The 21,342-nt window shown below is 45.5% G+C and overlaps 1 protein-coding gene across 1 annotated transcript in view; it reads right to left on the bottom strand.

The window, feature by feature from the left end:
- The window catches only part of LOC130387219 (solute carrier family 22 member 23-like), a 34,173-nt gene extending 21,911 nt beyond the window's left edge, over positions 1-12,262 (bottom strand). Inside the window, exons 1-3 of the mRNA XM_056596234.1 lie at positions 11,194-12,262; positions 4,047-4,150; positions 3,393-3,547 (exon numbers count right to left, since the gene is read on the bottom strand). Coding sequence (XP_056452209.1) covers positions 3,393-3,547; positions 4,047-4,150; positions 11,194-11,670 — 736 coding nt within the window. The 5' untranslated portion in view covers positions 11,671-12,262. The remainder of the gene's footprint in view (positions 1-3,392; positions 3,548-4,046; positions 4,151-11,193) is intronic.
- Positions 12,263-21,342: the final 9,080 nt, after the last annotated feature.

Genomic DNA, 21,342 nt, shown 5'->3' on the forward strand with positions numbered 1-21,342 from the left:
AATAGCCCTCGCTATGTAAAAACGTTGCCGACGTCAATTCCTACATTTGCTAAAGCATGTTCCATTCACGGCAGCTGTAATCAAAGTTAGCCACAACGTCTTCCAGGGGTGTTGAGTATTCAATGTCCCACAGCAGGAGGAAAGCCCCAGCGTTAATCTCCATGGTGTTTACATTTGAGTCCTCCAACTTATTCTCTCATCCTTTGCACACACTTACAAACGTGTATAAACAGACAACTGCCCTCGGGTAAGGTGCCTTGCCCAAGGACACATTGCGGTTCCCGGTTGCAGTGAGAGAGACGATTCGTGACCGGCGCTGAAAATAAACCCAGAGCTTTTGTGGTTGTAAAATGTTAGGCGTCGCATGAGCGCATCCTTGTTTTGGGAACACGGCTGATTTGGAAAAGCCCCTTGTAGTCCGGTAACTAAGCTGCACGTTGATGCGAGCTCCGAGAGGAGTCCCACGTTCTAGAGGCCGGAACCCTAAGCACTGCTCGCCAAGAGCAGAGTGTCTGTCCAAGTACATGGTGTTCCCGTTGCCTCATAAAAACACGGCACCAAATACTAACTCTCAACAGCCAAACAAACACACAAAAGTAAATAAACATAAAAGGGGTAATACATAGTTCTCTCTTGTTGAATAATATACAGCGTAGCCCATTGCTATAATATATAGTGTAGCCCATTGCTATAATAAATAGTGTAGCACATTGCTATAATATAAAGCGTCTAGTAACATTCACTTAGCCCCAGCAGGGTGAGAGATGTATTAATACCGAGAGAGACAGAGAGGAGGGGAGGAGGGTATGGCCCTTACCATAAACACATATAAATCAACCCCCAGCAACACAATGAACCTTTACTTCGAACCCGTTGAGCCGGCTCTACGTGAAAATGTAACAATGAGTACTGATGCTACAATGCTAAAAAAAAACGTGTATGAATAAGGCTTAAGAACAGAGCGGGACTAAGAATGGGGATTTACCGTAGAATGTTTTGTTGTTCACCGATTTACCTTATTGTAGCCGTCGTGACTCGTAAGACATGGGAACTCAAGAATAAATGATTGGTTATTTCCCATTATCCCATATTGTCCCATTCCTATTATCAGAATGTGCAGAGAGACATTGTGTGCACGTGTGCGTGGGCCATGGTGGCGCTACGGGGTATTTAGAGTGGCACTCCTTAAAGCAGTGTTTACTCTGCACACCATCATCAACTTGGAGACAATTGTAGTAAAAACCCAAATACCAGAATTAAAAAGAGCAAGGAGAGGAGATCGCCTTACCCCTCCCAAGAACTTGGAGGGAAGATGGCGTGAATAATCAACAAAACCTGTGTGCTTGTGCACACATGCGTGCGGATGCTTGCACATGTGTGTGCGCTTGTGCAAGCACGTGCATGTTTGTGCATCAACCTCCTCTCAGAGTTATGGAGCAGAATAATTGGCCTTTCCTGGAACTAAAGATAAAGCTGACTATAGAGTATAGACACTCGGCCCCCCAAGAGAACAGTCATTCAAATTCTTTCCTTTTCTTTCTCAACTGCTACATTTTTGCAAGCTAGTTTTTCCTCTGGCACCTGGCTGCTTCCAGAGCACAGGGTTCATTTTACAGTTTAACTTTGCCCGTTTGTTTTCTACCGGTCACATGGGCGGGAAATGAATAGCATCTAACAAAAGCAATTCCGCATTTGCCTTTTTTGCTTTAACCGATTCACCAACCGGGCGGCCGTACCATTAAACCCTGACGACGGAGCGAGAGCGAAGCTATTGAACTGTAATCGCTCTTCTGATGGGGATTAAATAGAGGTTAATGGTGTATTTGAATGGGTGAGACAGGTCCTCAGGATTTGGACCAAACTTGCCCAATTAGACATGCAGCCTCCTGTAGCCCCACTGTCTCTCTCTCTCTCTCTCCCCCTCTTTCTCCCTGCCCCTCCAACTCTCTCTCCGTCTCCCTGCCTCCCCCTCTCTCTCCCTGCCTCTCCCTCTCCACCTTGTCCTGAGAGATCCGAGAGCTGCTATTTCAGGAGCGCAGCGGAGCATGTCAAGGTATACCATGGGGAGTAAATGAGAGTGACAAGGACACAGAGGACCACCCCCACCCCCCACCCCCCCCTCGCTCTACACATATTTTGGCCAGCAAGGCTTTTAGGGATCGTTTGACCACGCTACAGCATCGAGTGCAAGGCCAATTATCAGGAGGCCATCAAAAAGTATGTGCTCTTCTCTCCGATAGAGAGAGAGAGAGAGAGAGAGAGAGAGAGAGAGAGAGAGAGAGAGAGAGAGAGAGAGAGAGAGAGAGAGAGAGAGAGAGAGAGAGAGAGAGAGAGAGAGAGAGAGAGAGAGAGAGAGAGAGAGAGAGAGAGAGAGAGAGAGAGCGAGAGAGAGAGAGAGAGAGACACAGAGAGAGGGAGAGACACACAAACACAGGGGAGAGAGACAGAGAGAGAGACAGAGACAGAGAGACAGAGAGAGAGAGAGACACACAAACACACACCCAGACAAGAGAGACACAGACGAGAGAGAGACACACAGACGAGAGAGAGACAGGAGAAAGAGAGAGAGAGAAAGAGAGCGACCTCGTTCCCTCTTTATCAGCCCATTCATTCACTAGGAGGATGGGAACACTCTCATAAATACTGTTACACTTTAATCTGAGATTGTTTCAAGGGTATAGTAGATGAGAGTCGTCGTAATAAGTAGTTGTGCTGGACATATCAAGATGGATTGAAAACAATAAAAAAATGTAAAAAGTAAATGATGTGGTCTCAACACGATTGTTCCCCAGCAGGTCAGAGCCTTCTCTGAGGCTGTGCTGCTCTCACTGACAGACAGTTATATCACAGGGGCCACTGTGTGATCAGGTATCTCCCGCTGTAATGGGGGTCACGGATCGGGGAGCAGGGGACAAGCTGAAGGATAACACTCACACACGTGTGCGCAGTGCGCACACACACACACACACACACACACACACACACACACACACACACGTACAAACACATAAACCTATTCTGGTCCCAAACTATCACTGGTCCCGTAGAGGTCCCGAATGGATTTCACTACGAGGTAGAAAAGGAAAGAGGTCACGTGTGTCCATTTTAAAAGACTCGACAACCCACTTTACAAATATGGTAAAGTAGTGTTGGAATACTTCTTAAATCCTTCCATAAATAATCGTACAAACTCAACAACCGCTAAGGGCATAAAACCCATCAAGAGGCATACCTGACTGCAGCAGGCTCACCGAGAGAAAGGTGTCAGTGGACAAGGGAAGGAAGGAAGGAAGGAAGGAAGGAAGGAAGGAAGGAAGGAAGGAAGGAAGGAAGGAAGGAAGGAAGGAAGGAAGGAAGGACGGACAAACGGACGGACGGACGAAAGGACTTACTCAGTACGAAGAGAGACAGGGTGATCCCCGCCAGGCAGAAGCCCTCAAAGAAGCGCAGGGTGCTGAACATGGGGACGTTGACGGAGAACGCCACCGTCAGCCCGAACACCAGCATGAACAGCACCGATATGATGAGCACCGGGTGGCGGCCGAACCTGGGGGGACAGGGAGGGGAGCGCGCTTACTCAGGAGCACTCTGGAGGCTACACAAATACGAATAACGTCTTTAATTCTTTACAGAGCGCCTTTGTCACAATAACATGTTTACATAAAAACACTAATAGATATTCGTTGAGGAAATTTAGAAGACGCTTTTAACCAAAGCGACTTACATTAAGTATATTGGTCAGAGGAAAGAGAAACAATGTACGTTTCTCACTATTACAATACCCAAGCATGCATGCAACTATACAGGCAGGGCAGTGGGCCGTGTTTGTAGAGCTATTGCTGGTGGAGTCCAAACGTACTTTATTAAGCCCAGATGGACTATGAGGGCGTGACACATTGTTTAACCATCTGGAGTCACGCCCTCACGGAGACAGTAATTAACAACTGTTTTATCAGGAATAAAAACATACAGAAAGAATAAATCACAATTCTATCTCGATACACATATTGTTTCCCTCAATGAGGTACTGACTGCGGTCTACTCACCAGTCTGCAAGGACCCCAAAGACCAGGTATCCAAAGATGGACCCAACGAGAAGAGAGAACTTTGCAATGTGGACTTTCCACGCAGAGTTGCACACGAGACCCCACTGTAGGGACAGACAGACAGAGAACGAAATGTTGACCATCCTGTCCAGATTTACAGTACAGCACACTTGGTTCCAGTACACTTTAATGCCAAAACACACCTGCCTACACTAACTGAAAGTAGGTATACCTATATCCTAATTTCAGGACTGAAAATGTTATATGAACAATAAATTCTTCTTCTATTTAAAGTGCGTTCGATCACAATAGGTCTAATAGCCGTTAACCGTTTTTTATAGTTATCAAAAGAGAAATAGTGAGCTTCTCTATTTTGTATAGATAAATCATGTAAAAGTCACTTAATATTTCAGAAAGAAGGGTTCAATGGTGAGTTTGACAAAGGGAAAACAGTCATTCACACAGACAGGGCAGTCTTTGATAAATAAACATTCAGCCCAAACCAAACCACGAAATGGCTTTTTTTAAGATTGCTTCAAAATTATTTAATCAATGTTTCAATTATTCATCAATTGATAGATTTAGTCGTGGACTTATACAGTGGAGACCCATTATATTTTCTTTTACAGTTCTAGCTTTTATGTATTGATTGATTCTACATGATTGATGCCCATTTCATCTGGGCTGAAGCTGGATATTTCCGGTACATGTACTTCAAATAACTGCTCCAGTCGCCTTGAGTTAAACATATATTTTGAGGGACAGGTTTCTGTCAATGAGTAATAGATGCCATGTCTAAATGGGACAAGTTGGTAAGAAGTGGATGAGATTCACAGCATAACGCTCACCCATCAATGTTATATTTAGAGCCTGAACATGCATGAACTTTCGACCTTGTTGCCGGCTATGCACACATTTTAGCGCAGATTATAATCAGGGCAATAAAAAAAAGATCTCCCGAAAGCTCTGGTGGGAAGGACTTGTGAATGAATCACCCAGAAATATCAATTAAAACGGAAAAGAAAGCTTGCATCTCCAGTTAACTTATGCCGCTTTTCCACCGCACATGTAGCTCGACTCGACACGACACGACTCGACACGACTCGACACGGTAGCAGCGCGGTTGCTTTTCCACCGCAAATAGTACCTCCGGGACGTGGGCGGGGTCGCCTGCGCGAAAGGGCCGTGACGTATTTTTGTACGCGACGCAAACAACACCTACGTAACCCACACATGGACAGAACCCACATAACAACAATGGAGAACATCGATGCGATGGTATTCGTGTTCGTATTATTAGCTGGCATGTTGAAGAAGTGGAATATGTTGGCTGCGGCGCTACTATGGCTGTTCTATCGTTACCAGCATGGTTGCCATGTCGCTCTCGTGACTTCGTCACACTCTCTGGCCTATCAGTGGCCGGCCGTCTGCCGACGTCACCTTTTAGCATCGGCTCAGCCGCTTGGAACCTAGAGCGAGGCGGTACTAGAAAAAGCAGCCACTTGAGGTACTAGATCGCGGTGGAAACGCAAAAAAGGCGAGCTGAGTCGAGTCGAGTCGAGTCGTGTCGAGCTGGTACCATGCAGTGGAAAAGCGGCATTAGAGTATAAAGGCCTCGTATATTGACCTGATTCAAGACAACTCGCATCAAGAAACACACAGAAATGTCGAATGACTCATTGACTTAGACCAACGCGTCAGGACTGAGAACAGATCGATATGCGTCTCAACGCAATAGGAAATCATAGTTCCTCCGATGTCTCTCTGGGTGGTGCGGTGGTAAACTTCCATAACCTCTAGCATAGTGACCCGCTCCGCCCGGAACGCCGGGATTACCGGAGGAGACCTGCCGTCACATGGTCCCGGCATGCCACTCATTCATGGTTTCGGTGTCGATGTCAGCCGCGGAAAAAAAGTTGCCAGTAAGGAAGGCAAATAAGCCAACTGTTGCAAAAGCTGACCACCAGAATAGAGAAGAAAAAGATGAAGTAGGCCAAGGGAGAAAATAAAAGCACAGGCCTTATAAAAAAGGACATTGACCTTCCTCCAGACTATGATCAAGCAAGAATAAATCAAGGGGACCGCAAACTCTGTGTCCTTGTGTGTGCACGTGGTCAGAAGTTAGCAAATAGAAGAGTGTGCGTGGGAGTAACCTCAGGAAAATCAAGTGTGCTTCTAATACTAATAGTTTGAGTTTCCTGTGCGTTTTAACAGCATAGCCTCAAGGGACTGTGTACGACAAATAAACAAAATTCTAGAATCAAGACATCTTGCCGAAAACATGTGGCCGACTCAAACGACAAGACACAGAGTGTCAGGAATACATAAATACATACGCGTATGAACCCAACCAATTCTGGGAGAGAACAAAGTGTTACAAAATGCCTCACAGCAGGAGTTCAACCTAGGTCGCCGATAGTCTATCTTCACCTCAGCTGCATATCAACTGCTATTGTTGGGCTTGTTTGAATTCAATGCATGAATAGTCTGAGTGTGTGTCTGTTTGCATATAGAAGGGGCTACCATTACAAGTGGCTGTCAACATTACTAAGATGGCTGACATCTTGCTCCCCCGTGTTATTTTGACCCATATTTCAATAAACGAAGAAGGTAATTTCTAGAACATATGGGCTACCACAACGCGTGTCTGTAATAGTTTGGATGCATCAAATTGGGTTCAATTCAGTCCTCTACCTACAGGAACGGTTGCTATAAGGGACTGCTTCCGTCAGACCAGTAGCATCCATGATAAAGGCGGTCTCATGCGAATTGAGGAAATCATAGTAGGTGCTATACGGAGGACTCTAGACGTCTCTGGTTACACAGGGATGCTCCAAAGCAATTAGTGTTGCAAAGGGTAGAGAGAGGGACGCGGAGAGACCAGACCATCGTAGCAGCGGTAAACGACGTGCAGTCAGGCAAGACACCATCACCTCAGACACACTCCTCATTTCAAAATTGAAAGTGTTAGCACCCCATTCCGTGGGCTCGAGACACATCTATTATGGATGCAGGCTGCACATGGCCCAGGATGAGAATGTCTAGTGCTCAGTGCAGAAGACGAGTGAGCGAGCAAGGGATCGAGGACAATTGCGGCCATGCCACGCATTGCCCGCATTCCACCGCTGCGCTGCTGTAGTTTTTACACAGTCTTTGTTAGCACTGACAGCTAACGTTGATGCTCCCTTCGGGGAGCTTCCTGATATGAGCAGGGTGAGGCAAACTAGTGTGTTGGAAAGACGTGGAGGAACGCCAAAATAAACCCAGCCATGTAGGCAGAAGTGGGTACGGGAAGTTGCCTGTTTATTCAAATAGGCATTGTAAAGAAGAAAGTCATTTTAATTACCCTAGCTCTTTTTGTCCCTGTAATTAACTCTCAGGGTGACAGGCAAATGGTAAACTCAAACCGTGCGTCTCACAAAAGTACATAATATGCACACACTTTGCACCGCAAATTGTGGTGCAAAGGGTTCTCTGCGACTTTTGTAAGAAGTCATCTGATTGTGGCCATTATCTTTGGACCAATGCGCTCGTTCTCTGTGTTGAAATGGTCCGTTTAAACAGTGTCGCAAGAAACAACCTTGCAACTTTGCCTACATATCGATAACCAATCAACATTTTCTTCTTTTTCGCTCTCGTTACGACGCTAGCTATGCAATAAAACCCTTCGCAGGACTACATTCCATCGGCTAATCTTAAAAACAACCCAAACGCAACTGGAAGCCAAAGGTCGGCGGCCATCCTGCGCCGTGTTCAATCCGGCCCGTTGCAAAACGGCCCCTTATCACAAAGCAAACGAGCAGTACTTCTTCACTGTATGCTCTGCTAGCCTTCAACCCAACCCCACCTACACACACACACACGTTTATTTATCATCTGTTGCTCACACAAAGTGTTCTCCGCCTACAGCTGACACTGGTGAGTGGTGGTCATTGTGCAGTCGACTTGGCATCTGCCATGGGGTCACCCCCTTCCCGACAGCTGAGACTGTTTTCAACTCTCCCACACTGACTCTGGATCGGCACAGCCGTGTGGGGGGCCAGCTGGGTAAATAGAGAGCCGAGCCGGGGCTAGGGGGGGGGGGGGCATGGTAGGGTGGGCCGCGGTATCATCTTGCACATCTTCAGTTGCTCGGAGGGGGGGGGGGGGTGTGCACATCACAAGCAGTGAACGCCCGGCTTGGGTGTGAGCGAGAATGTAGTGCTTTGAAAAAATAGCCGGACTTACATGCTGGTATGGTTGCGTTTACCACTAGGGTACATACCGCACACACGCATGCATTGCGTACGCAGACCTTGTTTGACGTACATACACGCATGGACATCGTCATGGTTGCAAATATCAGCAGCGGATTTAAAATGATACCATCCGCCGATATTCATCCTCGAGAGCCGAGGACGATGATTTCCCAGCCGCCCCTCCGTCATCAAAACGTTGCCTAATTAATATCATTAGACCGCCATCATGGGGGATTCACCCAGTGCTAATCTGTTGGTTTCACGAGGCCTTCTCACCACTGGATCAGGCAACGACCCACTGGGCTCCTCTCCGTCCGCCCGCCAAGCCATCTGAGGAGTGTGTTGCAGCGAGACCCCCTGTCTGTCTCTTAGTAATGATACAATCCCTGTTCCGACGGCTCGGGCCAATTACGACGGGCCCAGAGGGGGTACGAGGACTCTATTAGAGGAGGACTCTGCATTAGCTCAACTCTGGATCCCTCCACTCCCCAGCCTTCCCTTCTGAGATCTGCTACATCAGAATGCCCCACTCCCTCTCCAGCATGAGGGGGTGGCCGGAGGGGGGGGGGGGGGGGGTGTCATACCCTGCAAACTGATGTTTTACTCTTTTCCTCGAGACACTGAGACACTACGACTATGGTAGTACAAGGTAGTGGCCTGGCTGTGTAATATGCAATGGGGCTAGGCCATATAACCCGGACAGATGCTTGGAATTCCGTGTGCCAAAGGATATTTATTGCGGGCTAGGCTACGTAGTATTAGGTCATTAGAAAACAGGACACGCGTTGTTTGATTAGATGTAATTCAAACCTCATGTTGGGCTTCTCCATGGTGCATCTCTTTTTCAGCTATGAATCAAGAAAGCCACAAATTGACCAGAACTGCATTAGGAAGCCATGCAGTACAACACTGATTACAACAAAAAGAAAAACGATAAACCCTCATTGTTGGGCTTATTGATTGGATCGCTCCGGCACGCTTATTTGCGCAAACCGTAATGCAGTGTTTGATAGAGATCTCTGGGTGGTTACCACACACACACACACACACACACACACACACACACACACACACACACACACACACACACACACACACACACACACACACACACACACACACACACACACACACACACACACACACACACAGGAAAGCCCCAGTCATCCCTTCCTGCCATAGTGTCACATCCTGGGGGTGTTGCAGTGTTCAAGGGAAGAGTGGGAGGGAGGGGGGTGGGGGGACCTGAGGAAGACCCAGGGAGTTCCGTGCACATGGCGAGCGATACGACACAGGCGAGCACATTATGGATGACTATTGATTTGCTCCCAGACACCACACTCCCTATGGGTGACCTTGTCAGGATGTGAGGGGGGGGAGGGCAGAGGGTCAGGAGGAAAGGCGAGGAGGGCGTTTGCACGGCTTGGCCCTTCCACCCCACTGTGCGTAGACCCGGACACAGCCGTCCCCGCTCTGATGGTAGTGTCAATATGACATTCACAGTCGTTGCGTGCATACGCAACACACATGCACACACACACACACGCACACACACACACACACGCAGGCACACGCAGGCACACACAAAAACACACAGAGACACCTACACACAGACACACAAACAAACACACACACACACACACCAGGATTCTTGACTCTACATTGCATGCAAAAGCCATCCTGTCATTTCCATGAGCGTGTGCATTTTCTTTGAATATATTAAAATCCATATTTGAGAGGAAGATCTAAATCATACGTTTAGTGTATATTTAAAGTGTCAGGCTTTGACATACAACCATGCATGAATATATATGACCTGGGGAAATAAAATGAAGTAGTTTCAAATGGGAACATGCGAAGTGAGAAACAGATGAGTTGTTGCCAACAGAAAGGCCTCACACTCTGTTTGACGGTTTTGATCAGAGTATCTTTACTGAAGGCTGTTACATGTATTTATTGATTGACTACGGGACACTTGCCCTGAAATACCTGAAAGGACCTGTCTTGAGAATATTCAGTTCCGTAGAAACTAAACGTCTGTTGAGGTGAACAATGGAAAATGTTGGGAAATCCCATTGGAGGATTTACTCCTATAAATTAATGAATGAAACAATCGTATATATTCATGAACATAGAGCTGTAATTCAATGCATGTACTAAATAACTCCTAATTATTCCAATCCAACACAAATGCCCACATTGCTGGTTGGAATACGACACCATAAATAAGGTATTTTCCCAAATACGATGGCTGCGTGCCAAGGGGCACAGAAAGAGAAACTCATATTTTAGAAAGGGGGGGGATCATTATGCATGTCTTGAGGGGGTCTACATGATGAGTTTACGGATGTGACCCAAAGGCCCGGGGTTTTCTGCAATGCCATGACGAAACATGCCACCCTGGTCATCCCCCATCGATGTAGACTGCTGGCTATAGGTCGCTATAGCCAGCTGCTCCGGTGAGTCATGTCGTCCCAGACTGTCAGTTCAAATGCTCTCCGGGAGCTTTACTGAATAATCGCCTACATCCAGTCGGTGAACACGACTGACTGAACACAAACGATCCGATCTTGAAAGCAGATTGCAGGCTATTCAAGGCTGTATGCAAATATCCATTGATATATTTCAGTGATTGGATCACGGTGTCCTTCTTGGTTGTTATTGTTTCATTATTTCAGAGTAAAGCTCGCATGAAGCGGTCAAGATATACACTGCGCATATATTAAAATAGACCCATCTGGAGGACAGGGGCACTGTTGTTATCATACATGGGGAGTGGGAATGTCGAAGGTAGCACCACATCGCCTATCCACCCCAACCACTGGACACTGATCCACAATACGAATCTCACGACAATCCATGCATGCAGTTAAACAAGGGATGCCTTTCCTAAGAGAAACATTGCTTACCTTGGTAACCACATTCCGTACCAGTCCGGTCTGCAGCTCAAACGTCCACTCCGTGCAGTGGCACTGCATGCTGCTGCTGTCATTGCGAGTGCCATAACTCCCATTAGCGTATATAAAAGATGAACGCGTACTGCTTCTGCTGCTATTGTGTGGACCTTGAAACAACGCCGAATGACTTTTGGATAAATTGGTCGTGTTAGCCACGGGTACGACACATGTGATGTTGGGCTGGGCGAGCAGGAAATTATCAGAGTACTGGCTGAATCCAATGAACAGCGCTGGGATCCATGTCAGCACGATGAGCTGTCTCTGGTACTTCCCGAATCCCCCGAGGAACGGGAGCACACAGCCGTCGATGCGTGTCAGCAGCCCCGGCGTGGCTGTGGCTTCGGGGGACACGAAGCCGTTCTCGGGCTGCTGGTGGTCGTCCTCCGGCTCCGTCTCGAGCTGCACCCCGGCCATCGCGGTTTCGCTCATCCTAGATGCGTGTGTTAGCGCAGCCGGGGTTGGCACTAGTGCTACCCCCCCTTTCGACTCCACAATGCGTCAATGCCCCCGCGCTGATGGGGAAAGTCGTGCGCAGTCACTCACTGGAATGGGAAATAAGACGCAGCTCTTGTGATCAGGAAGCCGATCATGCCAGGAGAAGGTACATGGGGAATGCCGCTGTCTCTGAATCTTGTCTGTTGCGGCCCCGGTGTTGTTGTTGTGGTTGTTGCTGGATTCTCATAAAGCGGGATTGCAGAATTTACCGAATAATAAATCTGGTTTTGAAGGATCAAATAAAGGTTTGCCCACTCGCCCTTACGCCCTCCCGGCAAGCCATGTTGATTGCGTTTGTGCGGTGTGGCTATGGAGTAATCACAGAGGAAGTCCCGTGTCTGTCAGAGCTTCCTATTTCCTGGAGGTGCCACAGGTAACACACCTGCTGTCCGGGTAAATGCATAGCCTGCTAATCTAAGCACACCTTTTAGGTCAGCGGATGTAATTCAATGCAAATCAATGATAGTACATTGTTTAACTTCTTAGTAGAGACTGCTAGTGCTAGACATTATGACGCCCTGTTCGTTTTTAAAAAGAGGCGGGGTAAAGCAGGACCAAGCCCCGCCCTCTACTCAGTTGCTAACCTCATTCAAGCAGGTCAGCATATTAAACATCTGTAAGACTAGTTGAAACTAATTGTTTGTTTTGTCTTACGCAGTATAATCGAGCCCGATCAACACTCCCAACAGCTATAGCCTACAGCCCTATCTTGCATTTTGGTTAAGAAGACCTTGCCCTTGCCCTGTGGAAATGGCTGGTGATGGTGGTGGTGGTTAGGGTTAAGGTTGCCACTTGTTTGGCATGTAAACAAACTAGGCCTTATAATGAAAAGCATGATAAGAGCCAAACATTATGTAAGTCTGACATTTTGGTAAACTCTCTCTGGGAAGGTCCAGCTCTTGCAACATGGCCAGATACCCTTTCATCACGAGACGTTGGACAGCTGTGTTTATGCATTTCGACATTCCTTGCTTTGCAGGATGGACATTTTTATAATTTACACAAGAATATAGCGATGGGGCTAGATCTAATATAGATTAAGAACAAACGTGTGTCTCAGTCCTGACTTCCCAGCTAGAGATAGCAAAATGTTCAATTAAATTTCAATTCAATTTTATTTTATGTAGCCCTTAATCATAGGTACAGTCTCAAAGGGCTTAACATGCCATATATTTATTCTGCATTAAATTCATCCATATTGAATGTATCATTCCACATATCATAAAAATATAAGGTTTAGCAATAAATATAACATTGCTCTATTGATCATTCGTTAGCTGCTTCATTATGCCCACCAGACCATGATTTTTGAGGAACATGACACACATTTGTTACATTGGACCAAAGGCCTTGGTGTGTTTTTAGTCATCTTGGATGTTATTACCTTTCTGAAATAACGACTTGAGTCAAAAGTGTTTTGATTTACTGGTAAATGAATATGTTTGCAACTCATCTGAGTTCCAGTTGCATCTGAACTGGTCCTGTTCTGCCCGGTTACAGAACCATAAACTCATATTGGTGTCTGGGGAAACTCAGACATGTTTGGCTCGCAGCCCTCAGTGGCAGATGATTAATCTGCCATTAATCTGTCTGGTACAGTATGTTCGAGGGCTTCTAGACATGGTTGATCACCCGTAACCTTTATATCAGCACAAATGTCCTGCACTATCTAATAATAATAATAATAATAATAATAATTATAATAATAATAGTAATCATCAGCATCATCATCATATCTACTCTATATCATACCTAAAATATAAGTTACCAAGTTACCCATAGATTTTTCTGTTTGCTATAACTGACTTATTGCATTTTCCTTTTGTGTGTGTGTGTGTGTGTGTGTGTGTGTGTGTGTGTGTGTGTGTGTGTGTGTGTGTGTGTGTGTGTGTGTGTGTGTGTGTGTGTGTGTGTGTGTGTGTGTGTGTGTGTGTATTAGTGTGAGTGTGTTTGTGTGTGTGTGTGTGTGTGTGTGTGTGTGTGTGTGTGTGTGTGTGTGTGTGTGTGTGTGTGTGTGTGTGTGTGTGTGTGTGTGTGTGTGTGTGTGCGGGCGTGTGTGTGTGTGTGTGCGTGTGCAGGTTTGTCTTACATGCTTTTGTGGTATATTGTGTGCTTGTGTGTGTCTTTGTGTCTGTGTGTGTTTGTGGTTGTAAATGTTCTGCTGAGTGTGCTTGTGTGTGTTTATTTCACTTGGACCATACACACAAAAGTATAAGCATTGTAATTGGCCTGGTTGGCACAGGTCTCAACGCTAAGAATTTGTTTAGAATATTAATTTCAAAGTATACCTGGTATTGGTCAAAAACGGATTATGAAAATCATTTCAGTTTGATGTCCTGCAAACACAGCATATTTAGCTTTTTCCATGTTGATTGCTCTAGCCATTGTTTGAAACATATTTATAGTTCAGCTTGAAAGTTTCCTGATGACTGAGTCAGCAGATGGGCTATTGCAATATATAAAAATAAAGCGCTGACTCTGGCTGTAGTCCGGGGAGTAGTCCGGGGAGTGTAGTGGTGACCCCCTCAAGTGTTTTTTCCAAGATCTGTTTCTACTTTAAGTTAGTTAAATTCTTTATCTTTTTTATTTGTATTCATTTATTTTAGGGTTAGGGTTAGGGTTAGGTTGTAGGGTTATTGTTTAATTAATACTAAATCATGATATGAAACAAAATTAAACATAATCGTCTTGGACTAAGCTAGTCTGAAGCATAAGGTTACTGTGCCTACTAAACAAAGCTTTACCCTATAGCCAAACTAGCAGGGAAACAAATCAAACAAAACAATAGCATGTTATGAAGTAAGTAACACAACACCATAACACAGGAATGATGACAACGAATGAAACTTTTTCTATTTACCAATGTGTCGAGGTCCATCTTAATAAATGTTCAAAGTACAACGTCTAAATGTGTCGGCCGACTGTCTGCATATATACTTTTTATATTTCACATATCCACAGTTATAAACCCATTTCAAAGAAGCCAAATAATTACATCATTATGTTTTTTTCACAATGGGCTTTTCAAGAAATAAAGTCAAGTCTGTTGGTGTCATGGCAACTAGCTCCTTTACAGACTGCTGGCTGTGTCTCACGGTGGGGTGTTCTCAGGGCTCTGAGGAACCGTTCTCATGGTCCCCTTCAGTCCTCTTCCTTCAGCTTGTGGAGGAACCGTTCTCATGGTCCCCTTCAGTCCTCTTCCTTCAGCTTGTGGAGGAACCGTTCTCATGGTCCCCTTCAGTCCTCTTCCTTCAGCTTGTGGAGGAACCCTTGTCATTGTCCCCTTCAGGCTCCCCTCCCTCCCAGCCCTCACAATGTAATGCTATATCATAATGTATTCATTCCGGAGCACGCATAGAAACGATTGCATATCGTGACTAATTTGGCTACGTCTCTGGAAAGGCTTTATAATCCATCATCAGTGGGGTTTGCATTTGTGATACACATACAGTACATATTTATTATCGTGGCACAGTATTGTGAACCCCCACGCCCCCCCCCCCCCATCATTCTGGACCCTGCTTCCAGCTGCACATCATGCCCGGTGCCTCTAGTGGCCGGAAACTGTTTGCCCGCCTACGAGTGAGAGGGAAGGTAGGCAGGCTGAAGTCACCTATTAGTGGGAGGGAGAGGGGCAGGCTGAAGTCACCTATTAGTGGGAGGGAGAGGGGCAGGCTACGGCGACCTCTGAGCGAGAGTGAGAGGGGCAGGCTAAGGTCACCTCTGAGCGAGTGGGCAGGTGGGGAGCCGGAGGTCACCGGAGGCCGGTGTCACGGCCACAGAGGTCAAAGGGCAGATTCCTCCCTTTTAGATGTAGGGACATGGAGGATGATGAAGCCCAGCTGTGTTCCCTTCTCCTTCCTACGCTGTCTTCAGAATACTCTGAAGGTGGAATACACTCTCTAATGGTGTGCAGGATGTCAATTTCCCGTTAAAATAATGACATACTGATACTTTTTCACATGCAAAAACGTCTCCACACGCAAGGCTCCTATGCCCCCACTCCACCTGGCATTAGCATGCCTTTTACCACTATCCAAATGATATCCCATGGCCTTAAATGCATGATAATGCCAGGTGTTAAGGGGGTTCCTAATATATTTAAATCCGTTCTCCTCAATCCAAACTGTTGCCATGCCGCGACACACACTGGTTCACTCTCTGACATTGTGTCTCCTTGTTATGTTACCTGTTTAAATAAAAGGTAAAATAAAGTAATAATAGTAATCATGTTCTTCTATTCTCAATAGAGCAGCCATTCCCGGAGTTAAGAAGATGATATTGTCACTATTTTTTCATTTGGTGTAGTTGTATGTTTGGTCATAGAAACTTTAAACATTAGTGTGGCTCTGATCTGAGAATGATTTTCCTTGAGTAAACAGTGTGATTGGCTTCACACCGGTCTATTGGAATAGCTTTCTATGTGGAACGAACAATGAAAAATAATAAACAAAACAACCGACAAATAATAATGTAATGACAATGGGAGTGAGGTCATGGAGTACACAAAGATTTAAACCAGCATGACATTTCCTTTTGAATGAACACCCCAAATAAACAAAAACATATTGTAAAAAAAGTTTTAGAACCGCAATACATTGGAACCAACAATGATGCTTTTCTTTAAAAAATCAGCCCAGCGTCTTATTTCTGCAAGCAAAATCTCCTTGGGGCAACCCATAATAGGAAACACTAAAACACTCTGAAACCCTTAATTTAGGGAGATAGCCTACATTGGACAGAACAGCAGAAGCATGCCAGAGCATCGGAGACAGCAGCTGAACTAATATGGTGACGTAGTCTGAGCCATCCAAGCCCTATAGCTTCACATCTGGACCCAATATAAAATGTTATAAAGACTTAAATCTAGGTCTTGCAACAAAAATTCCTGGAGGCTAGCCTGTATCTGGTACTCATGTGAATTCACAACTACAGCTATACTTACTATATCTGCAGGTGAAAAGTGTTTATGGTTACCTTCCAATCAATTTAAGTCACTGAACTTTTGGAAGAAACAATAACACCATCTGAGAGAGTGTGAAACACCACAAGACAATAATATGTGAGTCATGCGATGAGTGCTTCCACACTGGGCTTATAGTTCACCCTAGTGGCTGCAGCTTGCACTGCTCATGTTTTCTGACTACGGCCGATAAAGAAATAATTATAAGTCTATTCTATCCTAGATATATACAAAGAAATTACTGCTTTTTGGTCATCTGAGACGAGGACACTTTTAGAGATTTTAAGAATGTATTCAAAACATAAGACAGGGCACACAGCAAACATTTCCTTTTGAGCTCGTATCCCTATTTATCTTTCGTTCATTCATCTATTTCTATATATGTGGGCCAATGTTCTTAACAGCATAACAAATACTGACCGACTGTAAGCGAAACCTTGTGACACCGCGTTGGAGCTGGTCAGGGAACAACTTATAACAATCTTTTGCACACTGCTGCCCCCAGCTGGCCAACTTAGAGAAGGTGAGTTTTAGTTACTACTTTCGCATTTTAAGTTCTAAAAAACAATGTCGTTTAACCGGTATTTTATCATCATTAGTAAAATTCGTATGCAATATTTGATTCTATAATTTCCAATATATTATTATTAAAAAAATTAAACTTAAATGTGGGTGGCAATCCATTTCCTTAAACATCCATTCTTGAAAGGGGTACATTATTAGTAGTTTTATAATTATTGATTAAATTATTATAACTATTGTTTTAATTTGAGATCAGTCGGATCTGTTTGCTCCTCCCTTGACTTATTGCAGAGACAAGAATTTAATTGCAGAATTATCCCCACCGAGTCCAACCAACTGAAAGCAGCCATTGTTCGTTCATCTTCGTGTCTGGGTTTTTATCATTCAAACCTGCTTGTCTTATTGCCTAGCCACACCTGTCAGCCGTACAGAGGAACCGCCCTTGGAAAATACACCTTTGTGTTGTGTGTTACGGTGTGTGTGTACGTGTGTGTGTGTGTGTGTGTGTGTGTGTGTGTGTGTGTGTGTGTGTGTGTGTGTGTGTGTGTGTGTGTGTGTGCGTGCGTGCGTGCGTGCGTGCGTGCGTGCGTGCGTGCGTGCGTGCGTGCGTGCGTGTGTGTGTGTGTGTGTGTGTGTTTGTATGCGTTTGGATTCAGTGTTTGTATGTTTCATTTAATAAACATAAATGATTAATAATGTACAATAACCCCCCCCCCCCCTCCCTCCCAACACTCACACACTCTGTTAATTCCAACCTGCTGGTTTAAGAAAGATTCCAGCAGCCATCTTTGATTCTCCCTTTCTCACAGTCTGTGTACTGTAAATTGAGGACAAAGCAGGCTTCTGTTTGGGGCAAAACAAACATTCTCATTTCGGAGAACTCTACCCTGAAAAACCTTAACTTTCATTGCAACCTGCTGATGTCATGCGTGTGTGTGTTTGTGTGTGTAATATGGCCTAACGTCTAGTCGCGTACACACCTGTTTCTCAACGTATTGTATAACGGCCTGATGTCTAGTCATGTACACAGCTGTTCCCCAACGTATACGTAAGCAGTGAGTCACACCTGAACGGTCTGTGATCGTCTGTGTTTCTTTTGTCTCCATGACGCACACATCCAGAATCATAGAGGTTTTAATATGTCCACACCCTGCCAGTGAGACGTTGCCAGAGAGTAATAACACCTCACTGTGATCTGCCTACCTGTTCGAAGTGCATGTCATGTAGGAACATTATATGGTTTAACACTGTGTCAAACTAGATTAAACACACAATCAACTAGGCCAAGCACACACATACACGCGCATTCACACACACACACACACACACACACACACACACACACACACACACACACACACACACACACACACACACACACACACACACACACACACACACACACACACACACACACACACACACACACACACATACACATGCAAGGTCAGCAAATACTACCATCAATGAGCATGGGTTTTTTCTAATATGACACATTACTGCCAAAACACTTTTTCTGATGTTGAGCCATCTCACAGTATCAGGAGGTAATCATTTCACACCAAAACAAGTGAGGGAGGATTCACTTTCGACCCTTCCAGTAAGAAAACGCCAATCTTTGTCAATCCAACTCCCGCTATATGACTCAGATAGATGAGGTCAATAGGATTATAAACAGTTATCCGCCCAGGAGACTCATCATTAAGCCCTTCATGTCATTGACTCCAATTAAAATGTGTCTTGCATGTTTGCCGTTTCTTCACTTTGGACAGAAACCGCGTTCCCAGAATAGACCCTGAACTTGAACCTGACCTCACTAAACACACACAATATTAACTGCACGTATCTTGTAAGTCTTGGCACACTCTGTGAACCACTTCCGCAGCCAAATTATTCTATCTCAAGGCTTATCACCAACACCATAAAACCAACCTACGTACTTCATATCCCAAAACGAATGCACTGTTAGGTAACACTAGCAGGCGAAAGGGCGGCAGCCCTAACAACCTCACAGGGTGGCACACCCATAGAATCTTCCAGAAAGAACAGAGAGGGGCAGTGGGTGCCTGCGTGCGTGGCTGTATGCCTGTGTTTGTGTGTGCGTGTGCGCGGCTCCGTGTGTGATGATAGACAAACGAGCGAAAAGTGCCACACCCAGACCACACCTCAAGGGTGACAGTAGTGGCTGCTGGGAATGCTGGCGATCTCCTCGTCACGCCACAGCTCCCCCGTGGTCTTGCCTTTACAAGTCGCTCCCGATACCATCTTCAGAGTGACCGCGTGATGATACCACGGGCAAACCTGTTGCGTTGATGACAAAAAGAAAACAACTTCAATGTGACTCATGTTGTGCCACTTTGATGTGATTATGTCGTTAAGTGTCCAACTGAATCCACCTAATTTCCTCCAGTTTACACTAGGGTGGAGGCCAGGCGCGGGCGGGGGGGGGGGGGGGGGGGCAGGGCTAATTCGCACACCAGGCACGTCCTGTCTTGCGTTTGGGGTTTTGTTCGGAGAGGAGAAGATGGATAGAGGGAGCGACCAAACGAGAAGGAGAGACACCCATCAGCCCTACCTAAGCCGAGCAGGGTGGGATTATGATGCAGGGTGAGTCCAATCTTGTGCTTGGGTGTGTTCCCACACTCCCAGACTGCCAAAGGTATCCTCACCGCCGATTTGAACCATACAAAAAAGCAGAATACTCATTCAAAACAGGTTCCTCGACTGCTCCAGCCTCAGGATGTGTTATAGGATCATTGAGTGTCAGCCCGTACTAATTTTAGATATATATTACGGTAATAAACAATGCCTTCATGTACTGTGAGAAACTTTGAGTGATAAAAAAAAACTGCCACAATTTGGGTTAAACTCAATGAAATGATAAGCTGTTGGAACATGAATTTCCATTGAAACATGAGTTCATTCATTCGCTTCTTTCTAAAGATCAAGGCTCTGCGGCCTACTCAAGAGGCCCTTAGGGCTCGCTGCCCGCCAGTTGAGCATCCCTGTCTGAAGCTGATTCTGTTCCTGGTTTGGGAAACGTAAACGGCTACAGTCCCTCACAACATGTGTGCAAGCATTAACTGCAAGCAGCGGGGGGTCACTGTAGGTGAAGAGCTGTCAGGGGATGAAGACATTCCATGCATTGACATCTCACTCTCTCACTCACTCACTCTCCCGCCTCTCTCGCTCTCCCTTTATGTTTCTCTCTCTCTCAGACTCTCCCTTTCTCTCGCTCTCTCTCTCTCTCCCGCCCCCCCCCCCCCCCCCCCTCTTTCTCTCTGTCTCTCTCGCTGTCTCCCTCGCTGTCTCCCAGTCTTTCCCCCGTCTCTCTTTTTCCCCCCCCCCCCCCCTCTCTCTATTAAGCACCAGAGGGCAGGCTAGGTCCCTTGTTGTATATTTAATTGAACTGCTACTTTGTATAGCATTTAACTAGCATTCAAGTTTACAACTACTATAAAGGTATAAGTAATGAAATTGGCTGACAAATCCTAAACCAATGAAAAAGATTCAATGCTGTCACCTTCACATTGGACGTGGGCCTACCTCAGTTATCGTGTATTTATGTAAGTGTATGTATCTCTCACGCACACAACAACTCACTCACACACACACACACACACACACACACACACACACACACACACACACACACACACACACACACACACACACACACACACACACACACACACACACACACATAAACACATGCATACAAACCCACACACTCTTAGTCACACGCCTACACGTTGGGCAATGCCTCAAAAGGGTGTGTGACTCTAGACCTGAACGCTCACACCTTTCACTTTTCCAATCCAGACACACCTATGTGAGGAGTGGGCGTTGTGCATTTTTGTGAATGCGTGCCAAATTAAAAAAGGGCTGGGCACACAAATAAATCTGTTATAATATCATATTATATATAATAATTTCTTTAACAAAACAAAGCTACAAAATAAATGTTGAAATGAAAATAGATTCTTGCGTCAACGCACACAATACGTTCCAGGAGAGAACATTGACCTCAGGAATGTTCACCCGAGCAGGATAAATGTTGAACCCAACATGGACACTTTCAATTTATCCGCAAAACCACTAAACAGGACAAGGCGCAGGAA

This window comes from Gadus chalcogrammus, chromosome 8, assembly GCF_026213295.1.
Source record: "Gadus chalcogrammus isolate NIFS_2021 chromosome 8, NIFS_Gcha_1.0, whole genome shotgun sequence".
Classification (NCBI taxonomy): Eukaryota; Metazoa; Chordata; class Actinopteri; order Gadiformes; family Gadidae; genus Gadus; species Gadus chalcogrammus.